The following is a 26850-nucleotide window of genomic DNA, read 5'->3' on the forward strand; positions in this document are numbered from 1 at the left end:
ATTCTTCAGAATAATATTAGTAGTAATAATAAAGAAACTATATTAAAATAACAACGTAATAATTTGTTAATAATAATAATAACAATAATAATAATAATAATTGTAAATTACAACAATTACATTGTTTCCTATCATGTAAGCATAGTATACAATTATTCCTCTAAATGTATGCTCATATGCCTACCGTCCTTTTAAAACGACACCTGTTTCTAGCTCAACCAGTTACAACTAGAATGTTTCGACACCATACAAATACTTCAGTTGTATACTGCATTAAATGAGATTTGAAAAATACACAAAAATTGCAAAAAAAAAATATTTCAGGCATATCTGGGTTAATATTTCAGATTTGTATTTTTATTTGTTTAAAATATTGAAATATCATCTCGGTATGTCTCTAATGTTATAACATTTTAAGATTATTCTACTAATTGTAATTTTAAATTGCGAAGAAATAGAATTAAGAATTGGAAGCAAGTTTCCTTTGATATTTGTTTAATATTATGATTTACTGATGTGTCTATATTTGAATTTAAAACCAGGAAATCAACGGCGTGCCAAAAACATATTCGACATTGAAACATGACCTTATCTACTACGAAATCGTTCCACATCTAATTCATTCAATTAAGCTTTGATAATGTGTTGTGTAATGTAGGATCAAAATACTGTAGTTACGTCACTTTATGTGAAATTTTATCAACTGTTATTAAAGAGATCAAGTTGGATTAAAATACGAGTAAACCTTCAAGAAATGTCTCGTAGCTTCTGAGTTATAAATACTACAAAATCACAAGAAGGCGAAGCAATATATCGTGTTCCACTATGTCAGCCTAGTTTCTGGGTACCATCCAATGAGTTTTTGTTTGTAAAATAATGATATATAATGGCTGGGTAATTATATTAGGAATGGAACATAAACGAGACACAAGTGTGTAAATTGAAAATATGAGAAACAGCAATATATATTTCGTAATTTAAAATTATACAGGACGATTCACGAGGATTTACCAAAGCTTAATGCCTCCCAAATAAGACTCTACATGCATTTGTGGATTCGCCCATATGTGCTACATGTCCTGCCCATCTCAAACGTCTGGATTTTATGTTCCTAATTATGTCAGGTGAAGAATACAACGCGTGCAGCTCTGCGTTGTGTATCTTTCTCCATTCTCCTGTAACTTCATCCCTCTTAGCCCCAAATGTTTTCCTAAGAACCTTATTCTCAAACACTCTTAACCTATGATCCTCTCTCAAAGTAAGAGTCCAAGTTTCACAACCATACAGAACAACCGGTAATATAACTGTTTTATAAATTCTAACTTTCAGATTTTTTGACAGAAGACTAGATAACAAAAGCTTCTCAAACGAATAATAACACGCATTTCCCATATTTTTTCTGCGTTTAATTTCCTCACGAGAATCATTTATATTTGTTACTGTTGCTCCAAGATATTTGAATTTTTGCACCTCTTCGAAAGATAAATCTCCAATTTTTATAGTTCCATTTCGTACAATATTCTGGTCACGAGACATAATCATATATTTTGTCTTTTCGGGATTTACTTCCAACCCTATCATTTTATTTGCTTCAAGTAAAATTTCCGTGTTTTTCCTAATATTTTGTGGATTTTCTTCTAACATGTTCACGTCATCAGCATAGACAAGAAGCTGATTTAACCCGTTCAATTCCAAACCCTCTCTGTTATCCTGGACTTTCCTAATGGCATACTCTAGAGCGAAATTAAAAAGTAAAGGTGATAGTGCATCTTCTTGCTTTAGCTCGTAATGAACTGGGAAATCATCCGACAGAAACTGGCCTATAGGAACTCTGCTGTATGTTTCACTGAGACAGATTTTAATTAATCGAAATAGTTTCTTAGGAATACCAACTACGTCCACGCTATTGAAATACGCCACAGAGACAAACTATTCTTTATTCGATTTCCTATCGATATGGACAAAAATCTCGATCCTATGCGTAATAGTTACAGGATAAGTGATTGTTAACATTTGGCAGAAACATTTTTTTTTCTGGAAAAAAAAAACTGTGAACTTTCCACCAATATGACATAACAATTTTGTTTACATACAACACGAGCTATTTGCTCTGGAAATCTACATGGCTATTTCACGCACACCCTGTATATGGACCCAACACCGTAGGGACGTGGTTTAAGACACCATGCTTGGACTGTTGTTACCAAATAATCGCGGCTACGTGTCCTCATGGAGTAAGAAATTTTGTTATGAAATTTCAGTCAGCATGAGACCGGTGTCAACCCAACATTGTAACGACCTTGGGGAGTTACGGTAGGTAGCGAAATCCAATTTCGGAAAGGAACTATAACGACTGTAGGGATCATCGTGCTGATCACACCTTACTCCCGTACTGGCTGGGTAATCTCCATCTCTGCTGAAGTAAGCCTAGTGGACGTGAGGCCAGTAGCCGGCTGGTCAGTCTTGGCCCTTCGTGTACTATAGTACCACAGATTATTATATATATTTCTATGGGAAAATAAATCTTCATTTCATCACACACATTTTGCGAGATAAATGAGATTTCAATGGTAGTGATTGTACGGGGAATTCAGTAAATCCAATATAATATTATAATATCCTAACATTTTATGTGATTTGACACCAGAGTACAATAAATTATTTTTAGTATTTGTGTTTAAAGTACGACAAACTGGTTAAAGAGTAGCTCCAGTTACATCAGGTTTTGTTTCCTTCAAAACCGTCATGTAGTAATTTACAATGTAAAGATTAAACGATTTCAATGTCATAGGGAAGAAATATACAAATAAATAAAGATACACTCTGCATTCAAAACATTCGCACACACTCATCTATCAGCTCTCTTGCACGCATCATATCGCAAATTTTCATGTTCATAGTGTCAAGTATCTTTAAATATTTTATTGATAAGTAGTCAGGTAAGAAAAGAGTTCATGTAAAACATAACACGCATAATATTTTTCTATAAGCTATATTCATTTTAAATTTCTTATTTACTAGAATCACTTCGTTTCTACTCGTATTTCGAAAATGATTATTCTTTTGGGTTGAAATACATTTACGAACATTGCCAGCATATTGCTGAGTGCGAATGTAATTATTGAAATGTGATGTCAGGAAATAAAACAATACAATTTTGAGTCAAATTTATAATATTCATATATATGTGAATCTGATGTCATGGTTTTCGTGGAATTACCCATGAATATTCAATTTAAGATACCTTTGACACCGCTCAATTTCTGTTGAACCTAAAGTTAAAATTCTGAGTCGTCTTAAAATTCTTTACTCCAAATATGTTATGTTGAATTGTTCAAGACTTGGTAGGACTTGTTTATTTACACATGCTTTAACATCTGTGGTCATATCGCGCGTGTAGGATCTGTGGGTATACGAATAGGCTTTTGTTACTATTGTTGAGTTCCTGTTTATATTGTGTGTGGTAGATAGCTTGTGTTCATGTAACTGATTATAGATTTTGATTAATGTTTATGATATTGGTAATTGAGGCTGTGATGAAACATTTCTTGTAAATTTCCAATCCGGCATTTTCTTTCGTGACTGAGGAAAAATATGAAAAAAAAAAAAAGCAGTCAAATTCGTCGGACACGGGATTTGAACCTGGGATCTTCCAAATGCGCTCAAATGCTACCGTCTGAGCCAACTCGCGCAGTATATCTGTTCTCGTCACTGTTTTGAATTACCTTATGATATTTCTGCGTTTCATTTGGAAAATAAGAATAATTGTTGCGAAATAAACAGCAGAAGGAATACGTAACGTTGACGATGAAAGGATCGACTGTAATAGACGGCATCAAAGTGGTTTAAGTGGCTCTGTTATCAGACTACGAGTATATTCACCAAATTGAAATATCAGCCTCTAGCGGCCAGAGATGTCAAAGCGCCTGCACTGCGTGCTCTCAAGAACCCGCACAACATTTCCTTAAGAGCGATGATTGTACTTTACCTTGCTAAAAAGTGAACCTTGTTGGATTTATATTGCTTGTAGTATGAGCACGTAATACAGGCGCTCTGACATCCCTCTAGCCATCAGTAGTGATTTCTCATAAAGCATCGTTGTTTCTATGGCCATAACCACCAATTTGAATTGTATGTAAACAGCTATAATTAGGAAAGTATGAATTGACTGAAGCATAGGTATGGAGAAAAAAAACTTTTAAGACGATATAATAAAAATAAATATGCAATTAATCCACAAGGGAACGTTGTTAATTTCTGTAAAAATATTAATGTAACAAATCTATCACTAGTTCCTCAATCTTTTTAGGCCTATCCTTCTACCGTATGGACAGTTTTTAGGACAAACGTCTAAATTACTGCACTTTGAATTTACTAGGCCTTAGAAATATCGGTTTAATACTTAAATGTTAGAATAAACTCCTTCCTGTAAAAATCGGCTGATCTTCTATCATTTTATGATCGTGGAGATAATACTTCGTTGCACTGCATATTTTATATACGAAATTTGCACTGAATTACAACGTTCTTAAATACATTGCGGAATTTAATTGTGTTTAAAAGATTCCGCTCTGCAAGTGCATTTATTTGACACAAAATGGGATTGTTGTTTATTATTTCAACAAGCTTCAGGTATGGAGACATTACTAAGCGATTTGAATTATTCAGTATTTTAAAACACAAGAAATATTTTCTATTAATTTTGAAACACTGAACGACACAATATTTGTCGAGGAATACAGATGACAAGGAAGCAATACCAATAGATAATATTTTGAACATAATTTATTTGTTACAGGTTGGGATACAGATCAAAAATTAACTATGATGTAAAGATTTTAAATATTTCATTTATTACTTTTAACCCTATTATTTTCGGAGGAATTTTGTTTATTTTCATATAAGCCTTCTTTCAGTAATGTTTCATAGATTAATAATTTAATAATTTGTCATTACTTTTGAGCAACATTCATATTACCATAAATTTAATTATGTGTGATTCTATAAACCTATTATTCTCTTTATCCAGACTTCAATGAGAGATGGGCTCTACCAAGAAAGGAACTCAAATTTGAATTACTTAAAGAAAGGATTTACTTAAAGAATGGTTTAAGGAAAGTTTGTGTAGGTATGAAGAAGTCAGTCAGTGAAGAATATATGTCTACGTAACACAAAATTGCCTACGGGTATAGCATTTCGCGGATGAGAAATGTAATGATAACAGTCAAATGTCATAACCAGGGAAAGGATTTATATGTAAATACATATTTACTTATAAAGCTAATATAATTTATATTTTGCATTATCTTTATGTTTCACAATGTGTAGGGTTGAAAAATCCTACTTTTATTTTCCATATTTTTCCATATTTTAGAGTTTAGTACATATTTTCGTTAATTTCCATATATTTTCCATATTTCATATAAAACAGTCCATATTATATTAGGTTTAACAATAAAACAAAACAAAATTCCATTAACTTTTAAAAATACATTTCAACAATAGAGATTTAAACACATGTTCAGTAATCCCTTTAACATCAGAGTTATTTGAAAATTAGCAGTCCTATCAACAATGGGAAAGTAAGTTACAAAACTGTATTAATTTAATTTAAAATTTTTAACAGACTTCAGTTGTGCAGCTCAACAGTTAAATGCCAGTCAGAGTACACATAGGTTCAGTTTTGTAAATCATACTATAAGGACGGTAAATATGCCAAAAGTACGTCATTCAGTCAATTTAAAATCAAAACTAACAAGTTACATTTCAGAATTTAAAGAAGATGGTTTATCAACTGACAATAAAATATTATTTTGTAATTTGTGTCAGTGTGCAGTATCATCTACACAAAAGTTCCTGGTGCAACAACACATTACAACTAGTAAACATCAGGCCAACAAACAACTAAATTCCAAGCAGAGACAATTGTTTTTAACACAACCAACAACATCGAATGTAAGATCTGAGTTTAACATCGACCTGTGCCGTTCTCTCATCTCTGCTGATATTCCTCTCTACAAACTAAAGAATAAGGTCTTCAGGGAATTCCTTGAAAAATATACTCAACATACAATCCCGGATGAGTCAACACTTAGGAAGACGTATGCTCCATCCATCTACGATGAGACAATACAGAAGATAAGAGATGAAATTAAAGATAGTTCAATTTGGGTTTCCATTGATGAGACTCCCGACAAAGAAGGTAGACTTGTTGGTAATGTAGTTATCGGTTTGTTAAGTGAACAATATTCTGAACGAATTCTTTTACATTGTGATGTTCTAGAAAAGTGCAATAACAAAACTATAGTTAAACTGTTCAACGAAGCTATGGGTATCCTGTGGCCAAAGGGTATTATGTACGATAATGTGTTATTCTTTATTAGCGATGCTGCCCCTTATATGGTCAAAGCTGGACAAGCATTATCTGTTGTATATCCTAAATTGACTCATTTTACTTGTGTGGCGCATGCATTTCATCGTGTGGCAGAAGTGGTCAGAGACAATTTCCCTAAAGTAGATTTGTTGATTTCATCAGTGAAAAAAGTATTTCTCAAAGCTCCCAGTAGAGTTAACGTGTTGAAAGAAATGTACCCTGAAATTCCATTGCCACCAAAGCCAATTTTAACTAGATGGGGTACATGGCTAGAAGCAGTTGAATATTATGCCGAACATATAGACTCTATTAACAATGTTCTCCTTGCATTGGACTCTGAAGATGCAGTCTCAATTGATACTGCGAAAACAGTTACCTGTGACATAAGTGTGAAGAATGACTTAGCTCACATTCAGCATACATTTTCATGCATCATAAAAACGCTCAAAAGTCTCCAAAATAGGCACCTTTCACTATCTGAAAGTTTTGAAATTATAAATAGTACTGTGGAACAACTGAATCGTGGTAGAGGTAAAGTTGCAGATGCAGTAAGAGCTAAGGTGGACACTGTACTTTCAAAAAACCCTGGATATGAAGAACTACAAAAGGTTGTTGCTGTGATGAGTGGTGAATCAACAGTGAAGATTAACTTGGACTTATCCCCAGCAGACATTGTGAAATTGAATTATGTACCAGTTACTTCTTGTGACGTCGAACGCTCTTTTAGTCAGTATAAATCTATCCTCAGAGACAATAGAAGAAGATTCACTTTTCAGCACTTGAAAGAAATGTTTGTAACCTATTGTTATGGTAACAGACAATAAAAATTGTGTTTTGTTGAAACTACATTGGAAGATAAGGTACGTCCATTATATTTTTTGTTTAGTTTGATTAAAATGTACCAATATTTAACGTACATAGTCATTTTTTTATAATTTTAAGTCCATATTTAATTCCATATTTTGGTAAAAATCCATATTTAATTCCATATTTTGGTAAAAATAACTACATATATATTTACATATTTCATATATTTTTAGTCCATATAAATCCGTTCCCTGGTCATAACCTATAAAATTAAATATTATGTACACTTCTTCATGCACTGTGTTATCGATACCGGGACAAATTTATGGGCTTTGCGTATATCACAGTTACGTCAATTTTCTGTGTATTTATGGGATTCAAAAAAGAAAATTAAGATGAAAAATTCTGCATAACATGATTTTTTGGGCATGGAAAAGAATTCATGTTGCATAAGAACGATGGTGATAATAATATTAAATAAAAAATAATAAATACATAAATAAATAAATAAGTAAATAAATAATTAAATAAATAAATAAACAAGTAAATCAATCAATAAATAAACAACAAATAAAGAATGAACAAAGGAATGTATAAAAAGTATTTATAAGTAAATGGAAAATAAATGCTAAAGGGAGTATATTTTAGTTAAAAAGTAAACAAAACTAGTTAAGTAGGTGATATGACAATATTAAAATCATTAACTACAATATTATAATACATAAATGTTCAAAAGAAAAAATTACACATAGGCTAAATTGTGTAGGATAATTTATGAAATATGTATAATTTGTAGGCAAAAATAGAAACAAATATGTATGTTATTTAAAATAGATATAATGCCATAGACTACAATGCAGTATTTGAAGAAGTAAATGCTTTACAATATTTTACCAGTATTACAAAAATATGTTACAGTGTATATGTCTATTAAATAATATGCCTAGAATAATATAAATTTGTCTTTCGGTTTTTATGCAACTTACTAATTTTCATGGATGAAATTTCGGTTACATTTAAAATATTTTATTTTTGTATTCTGGTGCAGTTAATACCATCAAGTCTTTTGCCACACCACCAGAAATATACAAATAAAAACAAATGCAAAAATAATAAATGAATAAGTATAAACTAAAGTAGGAAGTACAAATAGAGACGGGACGAAAACACAAGTTCTAAGATAAAATTAGAATATTCGGAAATGATATCTGTAATAAATTTTTAGGAATGTTCTAAATATGTAAGACAGACATTTATACATCTATGCGAAGTAAAATAAAAAAAAAATAATCACACCGTATTTATAATAGAACTAATGTCAATAACAAAAAATTTTATAAATGAAGAAAAATTGAAATTTTGTCTACGAAAATATTAATGACAGAATAAAATTACACAACGTGTGACATTGCATCAAAGGCATAACGAAAAAAACTTTTTAAAATTACAGTCTGACCCATTTGGGTATGGATAATATTAATTTATTATTATCATAAATCTATTATGATAGTAGGACAAATTTCTTGCCTGTTATATTATGATTAAAAGATGGGAGTTTCCATACAATCAACAATGCATAAGCTGCAAGGACAAATGAAAATCGTAGAAGATTAAAATGGCTGCTACAAATCAACAGCGGGCACAATGTGTTCTTTGGATGTTAAATTTGAGAGTGTTAAAAGCATTCAAAGGGAATTTCGACGTGAGTATGGTGTGCGTAATGTACCTAAATACGATTGCATAATGTTATGGTATCGAACATTTGTAGAAACAGGTTCTATTAAAAAAAAAAACATGCAGGAGGTCCCGGGCGAAACCCAGTACGAGAAGCAGCTATCTCTTGGCTTGGTTCCCAAACTCCCCACATATAACCCTTCCTGACTTCTTCGTATAGGGTTTTGTTAAAGATATTTTCTATTCACAGAAACCCAGGAACATTGATGACCTGAGAGTTAAAATTACTCAAGCTTTTCAACAAATCACTCCTCTTATGTTACAACGAACATGGGCTAAATTGCATAACCGTTATGAGTTGTGCAGGGTGCGCAATGGGGGGTCATGTTGAGCTCTGAGGAATCTCCCATCTTTCAGTGTTGTATGCACAAAGTTTCAACAAATAAAGTTCAATAGTAAATGTTTTACGGTGTTTTTATTTTATCAATACCCAAACGGATCACCCTGGATATTACTACTTTATAAGTTTATCTTAAAATTTAATTAAATATTCTGATGAGAAATTACATTCTTTTGTTGAAGCATGGATGGCAACTCTACTGTCGTGGAATCAGGAGTGCAGAAGGCTCTGTTTTTTGGCTGGTTGGACTTCACTCTCTTCATACTCATGCTGGGATTGTCCACATTGATTGGAATCTACTTCGGGATCTGGGGTAGGAAGGAGGACACCCCTAAAGAGTATCTTCATGGTGGCAAGACGATGAATACAGCGCCAGTTGCTATATCTCTTGTAGCAAGGTAAGGGAAATACTCCCAGCTAATCCCTGCACTATTGTGCAATACAATCAAACGTAATGCAATTGTCTGTAGTAATGTCACGAGAGGTCTGAGATTTATCGGGTAAATCTCAGATCTCGAGTGACATTTATTAGGACTATTTCGTGAATAAAATAAAAATGTAAATAATATATCCCTAAAATTCGATCGCAAAATGTTAATAATTGTTTATTAACGAATACTTAACCTACTCAGACATTGTGAAGTTGAAATATTCGTACATGAATATCGATTACTGCAATAAAGAAATTCGATGTTATTATTCAGTAATGCCAATTGCGAAAAGCGAAATACAGGTTTAACAATATTAATTACATGTACTGCACTTTTCTATTATTATTATTATAACATAAATACATTTTAATTAAATGCTGAAATCAAAATTTAATTTAACAGTAACAGATGGGACAGCTATATACCAATGCTTATGTATTCACAGCGAGATATGTTGCTACACAGTGAAGCCATCTCTGTATAGATAGGGCCTAATTAAAACACGAATTTTATTACGCCATACGGAAGGCAGTTTGATGAAAACACCTTATTACTATGCAAGGTCATTGGATTTGATATGCGATGATGTTACATAAATTTGAACATCTGACGTTCTATTAATTGTTTCATTTCATTCACAAAATTCAAATTTTATAGGCTACTTATAAGTTATGTTATCTGTGGGAGCAGGACCAATGTCAGCTGTGTCTTATTACGACCGTTACAATCAATGCTACACGAAAGCATTTTTTATAGCTCGACAAACGCGTTCTCGCTCTAGTGTGTAACGGAACTAAAGCTACATCTACACAGTTCAATATTCCAATCGCGTATGCGTGCAATCTGGGAAGAATATTGAAAGAATGAAGTTTAAAATGTACGTTCAATTAAAATACATGAAGATTTTGTGTCTACATGGTGCGCCGTTTTGAACGTCGTCTTCACTGAGTAAATATATTAATTGATATTAAATATCAATGTTGCATTCATTGCTTTAGAGTTGAAAGAAAAGTTTAACCGTGTAGTTGCATCTTAATGTATTCATGATCATCAATTCACGGGGAAACAGTTGGCGACAACGACAAAACAAAAGAACGACCATGCGATAAATTGATAGCGATAAATATAGCTGGAAAAATTATCGCAAAGTGTGGCTGTGATTGGTTGGAATTCAAAATTATATTACACTTCATTGGTCGAAAATGGAATGACGTCATATAAACGACATACGGTAGTCTATTTAATATGCCTTCCGAAATATGAAATGAAACCCGAGAAAATACAACAACGATTAAAAGACAACAATATAGCAGTAGTGAACATTAATGTAATGAAGGTGACACATGTTTTACAACTATTCGTTTTACTCGTTTAATAATAATAATCAGTCCCTTTTTGTCGCCAAGAATTACGCGTGACGAGAGATGTTAGTCGATATCGATATCAAAAGAACTGGCAAATATATATCGGTAATGTAAAAGCCTAGTGTAGAGAGAAACAATTGAGACATGCACATAGCCCAAAATCTTTTCATTCATAGGCAGGGTTATTCACGCTCCATCCAACAGAAAGAATGCTAAAGACAGAAGTAACCGGAGGGTTCATTTTCATTTCGTTTGCCTGTTCTTTATGTAGCGCTGGATACAGTGCAGTCTACTGATGTATTGTGCTTGTCCTTATATTTTTGTACTTTGTCCATCACAAGTCTCTCTCTGAAATATTAGAGACATCTACATTTTTATTAAAGATTGGTCCAAAGGAAAATTCCTGAGTGAAACTTGGATCTTGGTTAACCGAAAACAATCTGATCTATAAATTTTGAATGGAGCCTTATAATTCAGGAATAGATTTGTTTAACGCTTTCACGATTAGAATTCTATTGTGCTAAACATTTTTAACGTTCCGCTGCCGCGTTTGATTATGTGAAAGAATGATCTACTCTCAAACATGGAAAGCAGTTGATTTTACTGCAGTGTGTTATTTACATTCGTTCTATAGTCTACTACTTAGAATTAATAGTTATGAAATTGAAGACATTATTACAAAAACCGCCCTAGTCACTTTTAATGAAATTCAGTTAAGGACACATTTTCTACTATTTTAAATGTTTATAGACTCCAAAAATGACACATATCAGATGCAATAGTCACAAGGATAAACATCAGTTGTACGGAAACAGCTGACATGTGTTGTTCTATTTATTTTTATTGTTCTCTTGAAAATATCAATTTTGACAAGGGTTGCTTTTGTAATAATGTCTTCAGTTGCATTAACTTTGCCTTCTTATTATTCAATTTTTTAAAAATAATAATATGTTTATTGCCAGTAGAAATAATACAATGAAATTATGAATATACAAAATTCTAACAAGAGTGATCTCTTCGTATTCAGAGGAGGATTGGATATATAATAACCAGGGAACGGATTTATATGGACTAAAAATATATGAAATATGTAAATATATATGTAGTTATTTTTACCAAAATATGGAATTAAATATGGATTTTTACCAAAATATGGAATTAAATATGGACTTAAAATTATAAAAAAATGACTATGTACGTTAAATATTGGTACATTTTAATCAAACTAAACAAAAAATATAATGGACGTACCTTATCTTCCAATGTAGTTTCAACAAAACACAATTTTTATTGTCTGTTACCATAACAATAGGTTACAAACATTTCTTTCAAGTGCTGAAAAGTGAATCTTCTTCTATTGTCTCTGAGGATAGATTTATACTGACTAAAAGAGCGTTCGACGTCACAAGAAGTAACTGGTACATAATTCAATTTCACAATGTCTGCTGGGGATAAGTCCAAGTTAATCTTCACTGTTGATTCACCACTCATCACAGCAACAACCTTTTGTAGTTCTTCATATCCAGGGTTTTTTGAAAGTACAGTGTCCACCTTAGCTCTTACTGCATCTGCAACTTTACCTCTACCACGATTCAGTTGTTCCACAGTACTATTTATAATTTCAAAACTTTCAGATAGTGAAAGGTGCCTATTTTGGAGACTTTTGAGCGTTTTTATGATGCATGAAAATGTATGCTGAATGTGAGCTAAGTCATTCTTCACACTTATGTCACAGGTAACTGTTTTCGCAGTATCAATTGAGACTGCATCTTCAGAGTCCAATGCAAGGAGAACATTGTTAATAGAGTCTATATGTTCGGCATAATATTCAACTGCTTCTAGCCATGTACCCCATCTAGTTAAAATTGGCTTTGGTGGCAATGGAATTTCAGGGTACATTTCTTTCAACACGTTAACTCTACTGGGAGCTTTGAGAAATACTTTTTTCACTGATGAAATCAACAAATCTACTTTAGGGAAATTGTCTCTGACCACTTCTGCCACACGATGAAATGCATGCGCCACACAAGTAAAATGAGTCAATTTAGGATATACAACAGATAATGCTTGTCCAGCTTTGACCATATAAGGGGCAGCATCGCTAATAAAGAATAACACATTATCGTACATAATACCCTTTGGCCACAGGATACCCATAGCTTCGTTGAACAGTTTAACTATAGTTTTGTTATTGCACTTTTCTAGAACATCACAATGTAAAAGAATTCGTTCAGAATATTGTTCACTTAACAAACCGATAACTACATTACCAACAAGTCTACCTTCTTTGTCGGGAGTCTCATCAATGGAAACCCAAATTGAACTATCTTTAATTTCATCTCTTATCTTCTGTATTGTCTCATCGTAGATGGATGGAGCATACGTCTTCCTAAGTGTTGACTCATCCGGGATTGTATGTTGAGTATATTTTTCAAGGAATTCCCTGAAGACCTTATTCTTTAGTTTGTAGAGAGGAATATCAGCAGAGATGAGAGAACGGCACAGGTCGATGTTAAACTCAGATCTTACATTCGATGTTGTTGGTTGTGTTAAAAACAATTGTCTCTGCTTGGAATTTAGTTGTTTGTTGGCCTGATGTTTACTAGTTGTAATGTGTTGTTGCACCAGGAACTTTTGTGTAGATGATACTGCACACTGACACAAATTACAAAATAATATTTTATTGTCAGTTGATAAACCATCTTCTTTAAATTCTGAAATGTAACTTGTTAGTTTTGATTTTAAATTGACTGAATGACGTACTTTTGGCATATTTACCGTCCTTATAGTATGATTTACAAAACTGAACCTATGTGTACTCTGACTGGCATTTAACTGTTGAGCTGCACAACTGAAGTCTGTTAAAAATTTTAAATTAAATTAATACAGTTTTGTAACTTACTTTCCCATTGTTGATAGGACTGCTAATTTTCAAATAACTCTGATGTTAAAGGGATTACTGAACATGTGTTTAAATCTCTATTGTTGAAATGTATTTTTAAAAGTTAATGGAATTTTGTTTTGTTTTATTGTTAAACCTAATATAATATGGACTGTTTTATATGAAATATGGAAAATATATGGAAATTACGAAAATATGTACTAAACTCTAAAATATGGAAAAATATGGAAAATAAAAGTAGGATTTTTCAACCCTACACATTGTGAAACATAAAGATAATGCAAAATATAAATTATATTAGCTTTATAAGTAAATATGTATTTACATATAAATCCTTTCCCTGATAATAACATTACATGCACAAATTACAATAAAATAATTTATAAAACATTAATATTTACTCCTAACAATTGAAGAGTTCGCGGGAAAAACGATGAATGTCACATTTCTGTTAAGGATTAGATAATGATCTAATTGAGTCTATAACTGCAAGATGTAGTGTTGTTTCTATAGAAAATGAGGGAAAGGATTACTGTATTCGTGGTGATAATTCTCCTTTTTACCATTTTTCATAAGAACAACATTAAATTTCATAGTGAGCCATTGAATTAGATAATGACATCAACATTAGCAAAACTGTGACATTCCCGTTATTCCCGCGAACTCTTCAATTGCTTAAATATATAAAAACCTATTAATTACTAAATGTTTATTACTATCTAATTAATACATGTTTTATACATTTTGTTTCTACTATATTTTATTAGTTTCATTCTTTCATTATAATGAATAATTCCCAAATGTTTCCACATCTTGTCCTTACTACATATTTTTATTATGCTTCCTTTAGAGACAAACTCGTAAATTTTTTGTAGTCTTCGTAAATGTTTGCGCAAGTTGTTTCGGGTTCCACTCTAATTTGATGTATGTATTTTTATTGAAATAAATTTTAAGTAAGTAAGTGAGTAATAATAAATATGAATAGTAAATAACAATAGTATAATAAAATTAACAAGGAGAATCCTAAATTAAATTAAGCACGAACACTTAAAATAACATTTAAAGTAAATTTAATATGTATCTTAACCCTAAGTTCGAACTCAAGCCCACGATTTTGATATGTTCATACATGCACAAGCACCTTTCAACACTACACTCATTTCGCTGTCAACTCACTCACTGCACTGGTACTACGACACATTTCACTGATACTATCCTGATTTCACTAACACTTCAAAAACATTTCAGTGTTCAAATCCTTTGCTCTACCACTAGAAACTACAAAACTTCACTGACACAACACACTTCTTCACTGATACGACACTTCAAATAACAAAATATCACTTACACCCTTTAAATAGTGTGCATAATATATTACCGTGTATTAGTAAAGTCCTTAAATCTATCCATTGATTTCAGTTGACTTGGATTAACAGCCTCTCAAATAAGGGCAATAAATTCTCAGACATTATTCTATTACATTTTAGTCTTATGTTTCGTCGTTTCAGTTTCTTGTCCGGGATTATGATGATGGGTGCACCCACTGAAATCTATCTGTATGGCACGCTATACTGGTTAGTTTGCATCTGTATTGTCATAGTTGGAGTTATCACAGATATCTTCTATCTACCGGTCTTCTACGAACTGCAGCTAACATCTACTTATGAGGTAAGCAGTACACTTAAAATTAAGACCCATTACTCGTATTTGCAAAGAATTTCTTTCCACAATTCTGATCGATCATCATCATCATCATCATCATCATCATCATCATCATCATCATCATCATCATCCAAACAAGTGTAAGACTCGAGGCCTGCTAGGGTCTCAGTGAGTCATTTTCGGTCCACCTCTTTTTGGACGGCCCAAAGATCTCTTCCCTTGGGGACGGTATTCAAGCATGGCTTTTGAAAGTCTATTACGGTTCAATCGTTAGATATGGTTTTTCCACTGCACCTGGTACTTGTTTATAAACTGTGAGACTGGTTGTAATTGAAGTTCTTGCATGACATTCTCATTTCTTTTGTGGTCCAAGCGAGTATATTCTAGTGTAGCTCTCATAAATTTCATTTCACAGGCTGATGTTCTGCTCATATCAGTACTACTTCTCATTGTAGGGTAAAGTTGCCTATTTCCGTGATACCCCTAATCCCGTGATACTTTTTTTTTTAAACTGAATGTCAATCAAAGCTTTGCCGTTCGACTATAATGCCAGAAATCCTTCTCGAATGGGTGTATTTTTCACCTACTTTTGAGTCATCGGTGAATTTCCTAGCAAGATCCCCGTGACATTCAGTTAAAAAAAACATAACACGGAATTAGGAGTATCACGAATTAGGCATATTTACCCTACATGCTTCACGTCCGTAACATTCTGATTCGATATACGGAAAAATAAATTACAGTAAGAGATGTTTGGAACATTAACTTTCTAATTATATCGGTGTCCGAACGAATTTCATTCTAAATAAATATTCAGAGAGTCTCTGAGGTCGTGCGCTGCCTCCCTGCTTAATTTGATCCCGTAACCACGGCAAGAAGAAACACACTTGATATGATTTATTTACTTTCATTCACAATATCAATAGCTAAGACGTAATACTTCGCATCTATGAATTTGCAGGTACATCAGGATACTGTTTTACAAATTAATTTCTCTCAAAATAGACAAACTTTTATGTAGGCCTATGTTTACGATATTCAAGATCTTCTACGCGAGGACAAAATACTAGTTAAACGACCAATTTTGTGAATACGAGTATTATAATTACATAGTTACTCTAAATAATAAAGTAATTAGACTGAATGAACGTTCTTGTTTAATAAATCTTGTAGATACGAGGTATCATTTCTTAGCCATCGATATGATGGAAATGCACTTTATCGTGTGTGATGCATAATTGTAATCTCCGGAACAAATTTCCATTCACGTTCAAGGTCAGTTTTTATGTTTTCTTACGAATCAAGCAACTTTCGGGAATTATTTGTATCCAGGACGACCCAAATTTTATCCAAATTTTTATTACACTGTAGTAGCGAAACCAATCAGATTAAGTGAACCACTCCACTACTAAAATTTACCATATTTCATACCATTAAAAGCACAAAAGAAGCTGTCATTTTATTTTACTTTATTGTGTTCTCAGTACGGTCCGAAACATTTAATGCAATCAGAAAAATGTAGTGTAAATCTTAAAACATTAACCATGGTCACAAGACTATCTGTGTACGATAGAACACAAATTGCTGCTTGAATGGAGGTGTGGCAGTCCCCAATTATGGTGCAGAGATGGTGGAGAATGGTGAAAGGAAGAAATGCGACGCTGGAATACACGACCAACAAGAGACTTCACCACAGTTTAGTATATACAGTTGCGAAGCTTGGGATGATTTTTTGCATTTCTCGCGATAGTTGCTAGCCGCTTGGAGCGCTATGAGTACTAGGAACAATAGACTGTGTCACTGCCATCGTGATCTAATACAGGCCGTAAGGCAGACCATGTAACTCGCTTAACCTGATCACGAAGGGCGGCGTTTCAACTATATAAATTAGTTGGAATGCATAAAGAGTAACATATATTTCTCTAAAATGTAGTGTAATTGCATTAATAAAATTTAAAACAATGATTATGAGACACTTCAGACAAAAATCACTTGCGAGTTAAGATGAAATATTATTTTTGGTGTGAAAATTACGTTGTTCGTATGTGTCATACTTGCCTTTATTTCGATTAAATATTGCGAAATTCTTGTACATTCATTTATGCACGATTCAATAATTTTTGAGTTGCACCGCGCGGATATTTAGATATGTTGAAATTATAGGTTATGTTTACTGTCCCAGTTGCCCCTTTCTGTCTAATTTTAGTGGTCTCCAATGCCCTGCCACTTATATGGAAATATTATAGGTTATGTTTACTATATCTTATATTCCTAAATTCGCAATTATACATTATAATTAAGCATAATGTCATGTGTGATACTCCGCACATTCAATTTGTCTGTATTTTAATACTACAATTGAGTATTGAATTACTGTATTTATCTACTACCTAAGAGACGAAGTAACAATCGTACGTACACTAATTTCATAGGAGTGGGATGATAAATTTTCTGTCTTTATTAAGGAAGGTAGATGTGCTATATTAAATCACAATAAAAAAATTCTTTTTTATTAAACCTCAAAATAGCTTCCATTCTAAACTTAAAATGTTGATGCGAAAAGATTATGTTAACATGTAAAATTCTCTTCACATTAAAATGACACAGTTTAGTAATTATTTCTGCAACATAAGCTATTATGTAACAAGAAGTAAAGGGAACTTATGGACACATTACACTAAACAAAACTTAGCTATGATACGCAATAAATTTATAATATGGTATGATATGGTTTATTCTCACTCAAACTTTTGGTCCTGCTGGCCCTTCACTTATATAATATTCGGGCCAGCAGTCCCTTCCATATACTATTTACAACTTGTACAATACTCGATGTTAATGACCGACATCTTTTCATCATTTAATGTTCACCCACTAAGTCTTTCATGTTCGTTCACCACACTTCTTATATTTCTGCGTTTATTAAATATTCCTTCTTTCCCTCTACTCCTACCTTCTACTATTTCCTATTCCTAATAACAACGTAACAATTACTAATAAAGTTATAATATAATAATTCATTGAGCTCCATACACTGAAATAGAAAACCCGAACATGTATTACGGCCTGGTCTAGATTGAAAAGGCATTGACCGTGCAGTATTTCGCATTGTTGTGAAAAGTTGTGTAAACTGTGAAATGCTCGTTATCGGTTGTAATAACTGTAAATGGCTAAAATACAATAACTTGAATAATAATATGGGACAAGGAGACGTTTGTAGCACTATAAATTGTAAGAAAAAGAGATCTGAGTTATCCTTCTTCCGAAAGATCGAGGAATGTGAGTTTATAAAATATAATATATACTTTATGAAAATAATATATAAACCGTATGTATTTCGTAATTAAATTGTGGAAGGAAGGTGTTAATTTTTCAAAAATACAATACATTTTATCGTCTGCTAGGGAAAGAGTCTGTGATGAGGCGATAGTAGCGATCCTGTGGCTAGCAACTATCTATGGATGCATATTTCAACTGTCTATATTTGCATATTTAGTAAGTATTGAGCTTCGCAACTGTATATACTAAACTGTGACTTCACGCCAACTTGATTCGCACTGGCTCAGTTACGAACAAAAAGTTGCTGACCGACCAAAAAGAGTGATAACAGAGTAGGCCAAAGCAGCCGCTACTGAGGCCTTCCAGAGAAATCTTAAGAAATCCATTCGGCAGTACCAGCGGGAATCTGGTGCATCCTATGGGTCCGTGCAGCGGTTGCTGAAGGAAATAATTGACGGCCATTGAGGACTGTGAGATCAGAATGGAGATCGTGGTGTCTCTACTAGCATGGATTCAAGAGGAACCTAATCTTTTGCGACACATTCTATGGTCAGACGAAAGGAGTGTGGCCGGACGCCAGATGGAATGCTTGTGAGAGCAGTACAGAACGTTCAGCCACGTCTTGAAAAAAGTGCAAAAATGCTGGTGCTCACATCTAATTATAATATTGGTGGAATTTTAAGCAATCCTAATGACTGGACTAGTCTATTACTACATGCTACTTTGATCCTGTCATGTTAATTCATTTACTTGTGATAAACGAAAAAAACTTGGACATAAATATGGGTCGCTCTGTATATTATAGCCAAGATTACCTTACTAACAACATTTCCACTTAACCACAAATTTCTAAACCTTACCGCCATATATTTAAAGGCCAATTTGCTGTCACGGTGTCATTAACATTACCACCTCTCCAATGCATTACCAATACCATTATTTACAAATTAGCAGTATCAGATTACCGGTATCACTCTAAATTTTATACAGTTGGCAATATTTCTGGCTGTGGAATTATATTACAGCCTTCAAAATTTAAAAATATTATCGAATATGAGCAAAGGATTTAACAAGGTAACTTAAAAATAAATAGTACCTAGTCTATTTTATCAGTTCTATTGTTTCCGACGCTTGAAATATCTTATCATACACAATGCGTGCAAACACTTGTACATTTCACATTTCTCTTATCAAAATTATGCAATAAACTATCACTGAGGGGCATAAAGGAGTGATGTAAATTATCCACGAGTATCATACTGTAACTAAGGCGAGAGTTCGCAATTTACAAAGCATGTGAGTTTGAATGGTGACGTCAAATTTAAGGACATGCGGGATATACGTATATCTAGCTACGATAAAAATACTAAGAATATAAAAAATAGAGACTACAGAGAATTGAAAAGGAAACATGTATATGTTGAAAAAGTGGGTGGGTAAGGACGCATAGTGGAACCCCTTGCTTACATGACGTCGGCAATAGAATGGAGCGGATTTGGCAGCACTAAGTTGCGATCGAAGAAAAAGAAGGAAGGAATATATATAGTAAATTAAAGAGGAAGGATGTAATAAACATAAACAAGAATAAGGAAAAGAGGAATGTGAGGAACAAAGGAGAGAAAGAGATAAAGTGGTATGAGGAGGTCAGAAGCAATGAATCGATAAGGAAATGAAAATTAAAAATATATTTTATATATTCATAAACTTCTTAACTTTTTCATATACTCTCTCTTTTATTTTATTGCTGAAACTCATGTTTACAATATCATGCTCTTTCAACTACATTTCTTAATAAATAATATCTTTTTTTATTTTGTGTTAGAAGAAATTACTGATATTTAATCATTTTTCGAAATGAATTTATTTTTATCAGACAATCTGTCACAGATAGAGAAGTGATCTTGCATCATAGTGTAGATATGACATGCATATAAATACTCACAAAAAATTTCATTACAGAATGTTGGATAGTTTTTGAGTTATGTGGGAATCGCTTCAACACTGCACAGTGAATTGAATTTAAAAAATATATATATAAATAATTTTTTTAAATCGTAAAAATATTTTTTCATATAGCAGAAGGACAGCGTTTTTCACATGCTAATTTTCGTTACTGTATATGATATAGTAATGGAAGAAAAAATATTGAATATTTCCAAAATTTTCCTGCTGTAAGCGTACCTAACCCCGCAAGTGGATGCACATAGTTAATCCGTTACATATTTAATTCAAATAACATTCCGGCATTTATGTAGCAACAATTTCTAGAGTTATTCTTATACAGATAGGTACAAAACTTTAAATTTGAAAATAAAATGGATATTTAGATACATTACATTTATCTTTTGTTCGCTTACGAATTAAAATCGTAATTCAAATGACGCTATTAAGCTGTTTGTACTTTGAATATTGGCAAAGGAAAATTGTACACATACTTGACTATCGTAATCGTAATTGAATTCTCTGAAAACCATCGCTCTGAAGATATATTGAACAGTTTATTTTATTTATCTATTCATAATAAACCAAGTTATAAAATCGTTAGTGCTGTTTCAACTCATCGCTAATTTGTACTTTTATTTGAAATAAAGATTTATTATGTTATTGGGTTTTCTTTTCTGCTATCTTCCATTCATCGTCTTCTTGTGTCACTTTCTAGTTTCATTCTACTAAGATTTATTTCAAATCATCCGTCCACAAGTGAGGGTGACCACTGGAATCCGGAATTAACAAACATAAAAGATTAAGAGAAATGAAACGAGCAAAATAATGATTCGATTTGTACATTAAAACAAAATTTTACGTGTTGACATATAGATGATAGTGTAGAATTTGAAGAGAGGCGTACAGAATTTCTATTGCAATCTTCTGAACCTCATAAAAGGGAATTTGAAAGGATTTACTTATATTTTGTTTCTATATTCTTATTCTTATTCTTATCAGTCAACTTATTTTCATTATAATTTTGTCTTGTTTAGCCTCTGTTCCTTCTTTTCGCTATGTTTTATATCGCCTTTTTAAATTAATTTCTCTGTTTTATTGTTAATTTAATAACAATTTCTTTTCATTTGCTGTTTTACGTCTTGTCTTAGTTATTTCATTCTTTGCATGGCAGGTTTTTTATGCATTTATTTTATACGTCCTATTTTTGGTTTCACGTTTTACTTTCCTCTTATTGTCTCTTTGATAATATAATCCTAGTCCTATTCCTCGTCTTCTTCGTTCATATTCGTATTAATTAATTCTCACATCTTTCCTCATGTCTATATTAATTAATTCCTATTTTTATATGTCATTTCTGTATTCATTCTTTTTCACAGCTTTCCTCATATCGTATTCACTCATTCAACGTCACATCTATTCTCATATTTCTATTCGTTCATTTTCACATCTTTCCTCACATTTGTATTTATTCATTCTCAAATCTTTTCTCATATTTTATTAATTTATTCTCATACCTTTCCTTATATTCGTATTCATTGATTCATTCATTCATCGTCACATCTATTCTCATATTTCTATTCGTTCATTTTCACATCTTTCCTCATATTTGTGTTCATTCATTCACATCTTTTTTATGTTTATATTCATTTATTCTCACACCTTTCCTTACATTAGTATTCAATCTTTAATATTAATTCACATATTTTCTCATATTCTTATTAATTAATTCTCACATCTTTTCTCATATTTTTATTTATTTATTCTTACATCTTTTCTGGTACTTGTATTCATTCATTCCTATATATTTTATTATATTCGTATTCATTCATTCATTCATTCATTGTCACACCTCTTCTCATATTCGTATCAATTCATTCTCATAGCTTTCCTTATATTCTTAATCATTCAGTGATTCATGGTCACACCTCTTCTCATATTTGTATTCTCTTTCTCAAAACTTTCCTTATATTCGTATTCATTCACTCATTGTCACATCTTTCTTCATATTTATATTCACTCATGTTTTCACATATTTTCTCATACAGTATTTAAATTCATTCTTTCTCACAGTTTTCCTTATATTCGTATTCATTCATTCATTCATTGTCACATATTTCCTCACAATTGCATTAATCTTTCTCATTTGTTTTTATATTCGTATTCATTCATTCATTTATTCATCATTAATTCATTCAATCAATCAATCAAATCAATCATTCTCACATATATTTTCATATTTCTATTAATTTTCTCACATATTTTCTGTTATAAATAATTGTTTTCCTATTTCATTCTCCTATTTATTTCCTCCATAATTTAGTTCGGTCTCTGAATTAAGGCAGTAGAATACATATGAAGAGTCCACTGCAAGAATGATGGATGCCACTTTCTTGTCGAAAATGAACCAAGACTGTCAATGTATAGCTTAAGACATATATTGTATTAACCCATTATATCCCACCGTTTGATATATCAAACACGATGCAGCTTATGATGTTTGATTGTTGTATATTTGAAGTTCTGTTATTATTGTGATTGTTGGTACACCAATTGGCTTATAAATCATCAACCTCTATATTGGTAACAATGGAAAACTTAAATATTTTAATTTGGCAGTTGTTGCGAGTGTTTAAATTCCAGTACTAGTCTGCTTGGAAGACGGATAACACGTAAGTCGGATTTTTATTTTATGAATAGTTGGTTGTGAATGCTCGATTTTAATTAATTATTTTAATGTGTTGGTAAATGTGTATCCTTTCAGTACTATTATAGTTTTTCATAATAATTTGAATAATATGGACTGGAGGACTACGTAAATTTTGATGTTTGATATATCAAACGCTGGGCGTTTATGTGAACTTTTATCCATCTTACAGGAAAGATACAGAACAATTGATAAAATGGCTAGATGAGGTGTTAGATGCAGATGAGCCTGAAATATGTGCAAGTATACATGCTGCTGACGAAATAGAGGTAGTACTTAACCCTCTTGCTAATGGCAGCGACAGTGATCGGGATGATGGTGGCAGCGATGACGATGAAAAAACTACTTTTATGGATCTGGGCAGAGCAATTTTACTTCAAGAAGGTGAGATGAGGATAGTTAGACAGAGAGACCATTTCAAACAGAGAGAGGATATAAATTTTGAATCAAACGTGAATGAATTTAGGGTTAAGATAGGATCAGAAAATTTAACAAGTCGCGTCTCATAGAGCATTACCATCGAACTCTACTACTTCATCTCATCTGAATGTTTATCCTTCTTCAAATTCTGAAAATGTAAAAAAGTCTATACCGAAGAAAGTAAACAATTCTTTACCCAAGAAAGCTAAATATACAACTGAGTGGATTGAAAGAAATCTTCATAAAACTAATTTAATTTCTCTACCATCCTCCCCTAATGATCACATTTTTTATTTGAATTTTGATAAGTCTTCCGATGAGCTCAAAATGGTATTGGACTTAAAAATTATGGAAATGATATGTCGGCAGACTGTATTATATGCAGCCCAGAAAGGATGCATTATACATTTGTCCGTTGAAGAACTATACACATATTTTGCAATTCTTTTAGTTTCCGGTTATGTGAAGGTACCACACCGGCGGTTATTCTGGGAAACACGAGATGATTCACACAACTTACTGATTTCAAATACAATGACAAGAAATCGATTTGACATAATTCATGGATTTCTCCACTTCAGTGACAATTCTGAAATAGATAAAACAGATAGGGTATTCAAAGTAAGGCCCCTCATTGACTATGTGAACAACAAATTTCAAGAATTTGCTCAACCTCTTGGCTCCAAGTATTCACTGGATGAAGCTATGGAGCCGTATTATGGCCGTCACTCAATGAAGCAATTCATTCGCGGCAAACCAATATGGTTCGGCTTCAAGTTCTGGTGTTTAGCCACACCTGAAGGGTATCTTCTTAAATTTTGTCCTTATACAGGGGAAAAAGATAGGATTCAAGGTGAATCATTTGGGTCGTCAGTTGTTCAAAGTATTTGTATTGGATTTATTCCTGTTAACAGTTTTGTCTTCATTGATAATTATTTAAATTCTTTACAACTCCTCAACACAATGTTACAACATAACTTAAACGTGACAGGAACAATTCGAGCTGATAGGACTGGGAATGGACCGTTAAAAGAACCTAGGAAAACAGTCAAGAGGTGCAACTCACATCCTTAAATCAAAAGACAAGAAAGTAATGTTCATCAAATGGCAAGATAACAAACAAGTGACTATGGGCACTAATGTTCAAGATGAAAATGTGACACTTCCTTACGGAACTTTCCAACGATGGAATGCAAGTGAAAAGAAACATGTTGCTGTTACTCAACCGATAATCATCAAACACTACAACAAGTCTATGGGGGTGTTGATTTGTTCGATCAACACCGAGGATTGTATCGAATTCGAATCAGGTCAGAAAAATGATGGTGGCTATTTTTCAGATTCTGTTTGAATGGGGCGGTAGTAAACATGTGGTTACTGTACATGAAAAATGTTCCAGGGTATCCTTTGATGGAATTCATAAGGAGGATAACATTGGTAACACTTTCAACTCCAAAGTTGAGCTCCCCAAGGATGTCTGTTTTGCCAGAGAAACCACCACTGATACCAACTGAATTGCGGTATGATGAAAAAAACCATTTGGTGCAATTTCAGGACAATCAAAGGCGCTGTGGATTATGCAAGAAAAGTGCAAAATACAATTGCATCAAATGTAAAGTTGCCTTGCACCCAAAGGACTGCTTTCTAAAATTCCACACCAAGTAGGCTAGCAGTGTATAATGTGGATTACTTTTGTATTTATGGATAATTTGAAATAAGTGTTCACAATTTCTTACTATTTATGTTACAATTTATTCCATTATGATTTATGAAAATAATAATTTAGTTTCTTGCAAAATTCAGTGTAAATTGTTTTACATAAGGTACAATGGGGTAAGTGGAAACTTGTTAAAAGTGGAACCTATAGCTGTTACGTTAAAACTATTAAAGCCTGGTGAAACTATTAGGTAATAATGAACTCAAAAAGAAAATTGGAATTTATATCCACTAAATTTCATTTTCATATTTGATTCTCTGGCACTGTCATTCGTTAGGTTCCACTTTGCTCATAGAAAACTATGGGTTCCACTTATCCCAGTGTACTTTACATATGCTTGAAACCATTCCAAACATCCCCATATCCCAAAACAGTCATTTACCATGTCACATCCCACATAATTCTGTATAGAACCTTCCAAATAACATTGCTATACACCAACGCCCAGCGTTTGATATATCAAACATAGAATAAAAGGGCCTAAATAACACTATTTCGAATTATTTTATATTTTATATTCTTATTTGGCATATAATGATAATCTCTGAGAGTTTTCACAAATAAAATCGAAAAAAAAATATCTCTGGGATATAATGGGTTAATAAAATTCATACATAAAAATCGAAATAATTTTGAATTGTATTCTCATAGTTATGAAACAAAAGGCATGAATTCTTTAAGATTGTTTGAACCAAAATCCAACACTGTTACAGTATTTAATCATAGTAGTAATTTAGGCCCAAGAATACATAACAAATTTATATTTAAATATCCTAATCTTGTCAATTCTAATAGTTCTAGTATTAAATTTAAAAAGTTATGTATGGATTTTATAAAAACTGAAAAATTGTAAATATAAATTTATATACTATAATTGCAAATTGTATTGTATGATTATTAATTATAATTGTATTGTATAACTAGCCATACCCGTGCGCTCCGCTGCACCTGTTAGAAATAAATATAAAGTAATTACATAATTAAAATAACACGTTTGATCAAGGGAACAACTTTTACAACAGCGCAAGGTAATCTGCTTCGCTCAATACCCAATTTTTTTTTTTTTTGCATTGCATTTATTGCATATATATTTTATGTATTTGAACACGATTCAATTGAGCATAGTTAAAATTTGAATGATAAAATAATGGATTGCTAAGCTAACGTACTATT

The 26850-nt window shown here is 32.4% G+C and overlaps 1 protein-coding gene across 1 annotated transcript in view; it reads left to right on the top strand.

The window, feature by feature from the left end:
- Positions 1-2840: 2840 nt before the first annotated feature.
- Positions 2841-26850, top strand: part of LOC138712081 (sodium-coupled monocarboxylate transporter 2-like) — a 72546-nt gene continuing 48536 nt past the window's right edge. The window contains exons 1-3 of the mRNA XM_069843473.1: positions 2841-2939; positions 9437-9652; positions 15460-15619. Of these exons, the coding sequence (XP_069699574.1) occupies positions 9438-9652; positions 15460-15619 (375 nt within the window). The 5' untranslated portion in view covers positions 2841-2939; position 9437. The remainder of the gene's footprint in view (positions 2940-9436; positions 9653-15459; positions 15620-26850) is intronic.

This window comes from Periplaneta americana, chromosome 13, assembly GCF_040183065.1.
Source record: "Periplaneta americana isolate PAMFEO1 chromosome 13, P.americana_PAMFEO1_priV1, whole genome shotgun sequence".
Taxonomy (NCBI): domain Eukaryota; kingdom Metazoa; phylum Arthropoda; class Insecta; order Blattodea; family Blattidae; genus Periplaneta; species Periplaneta americana.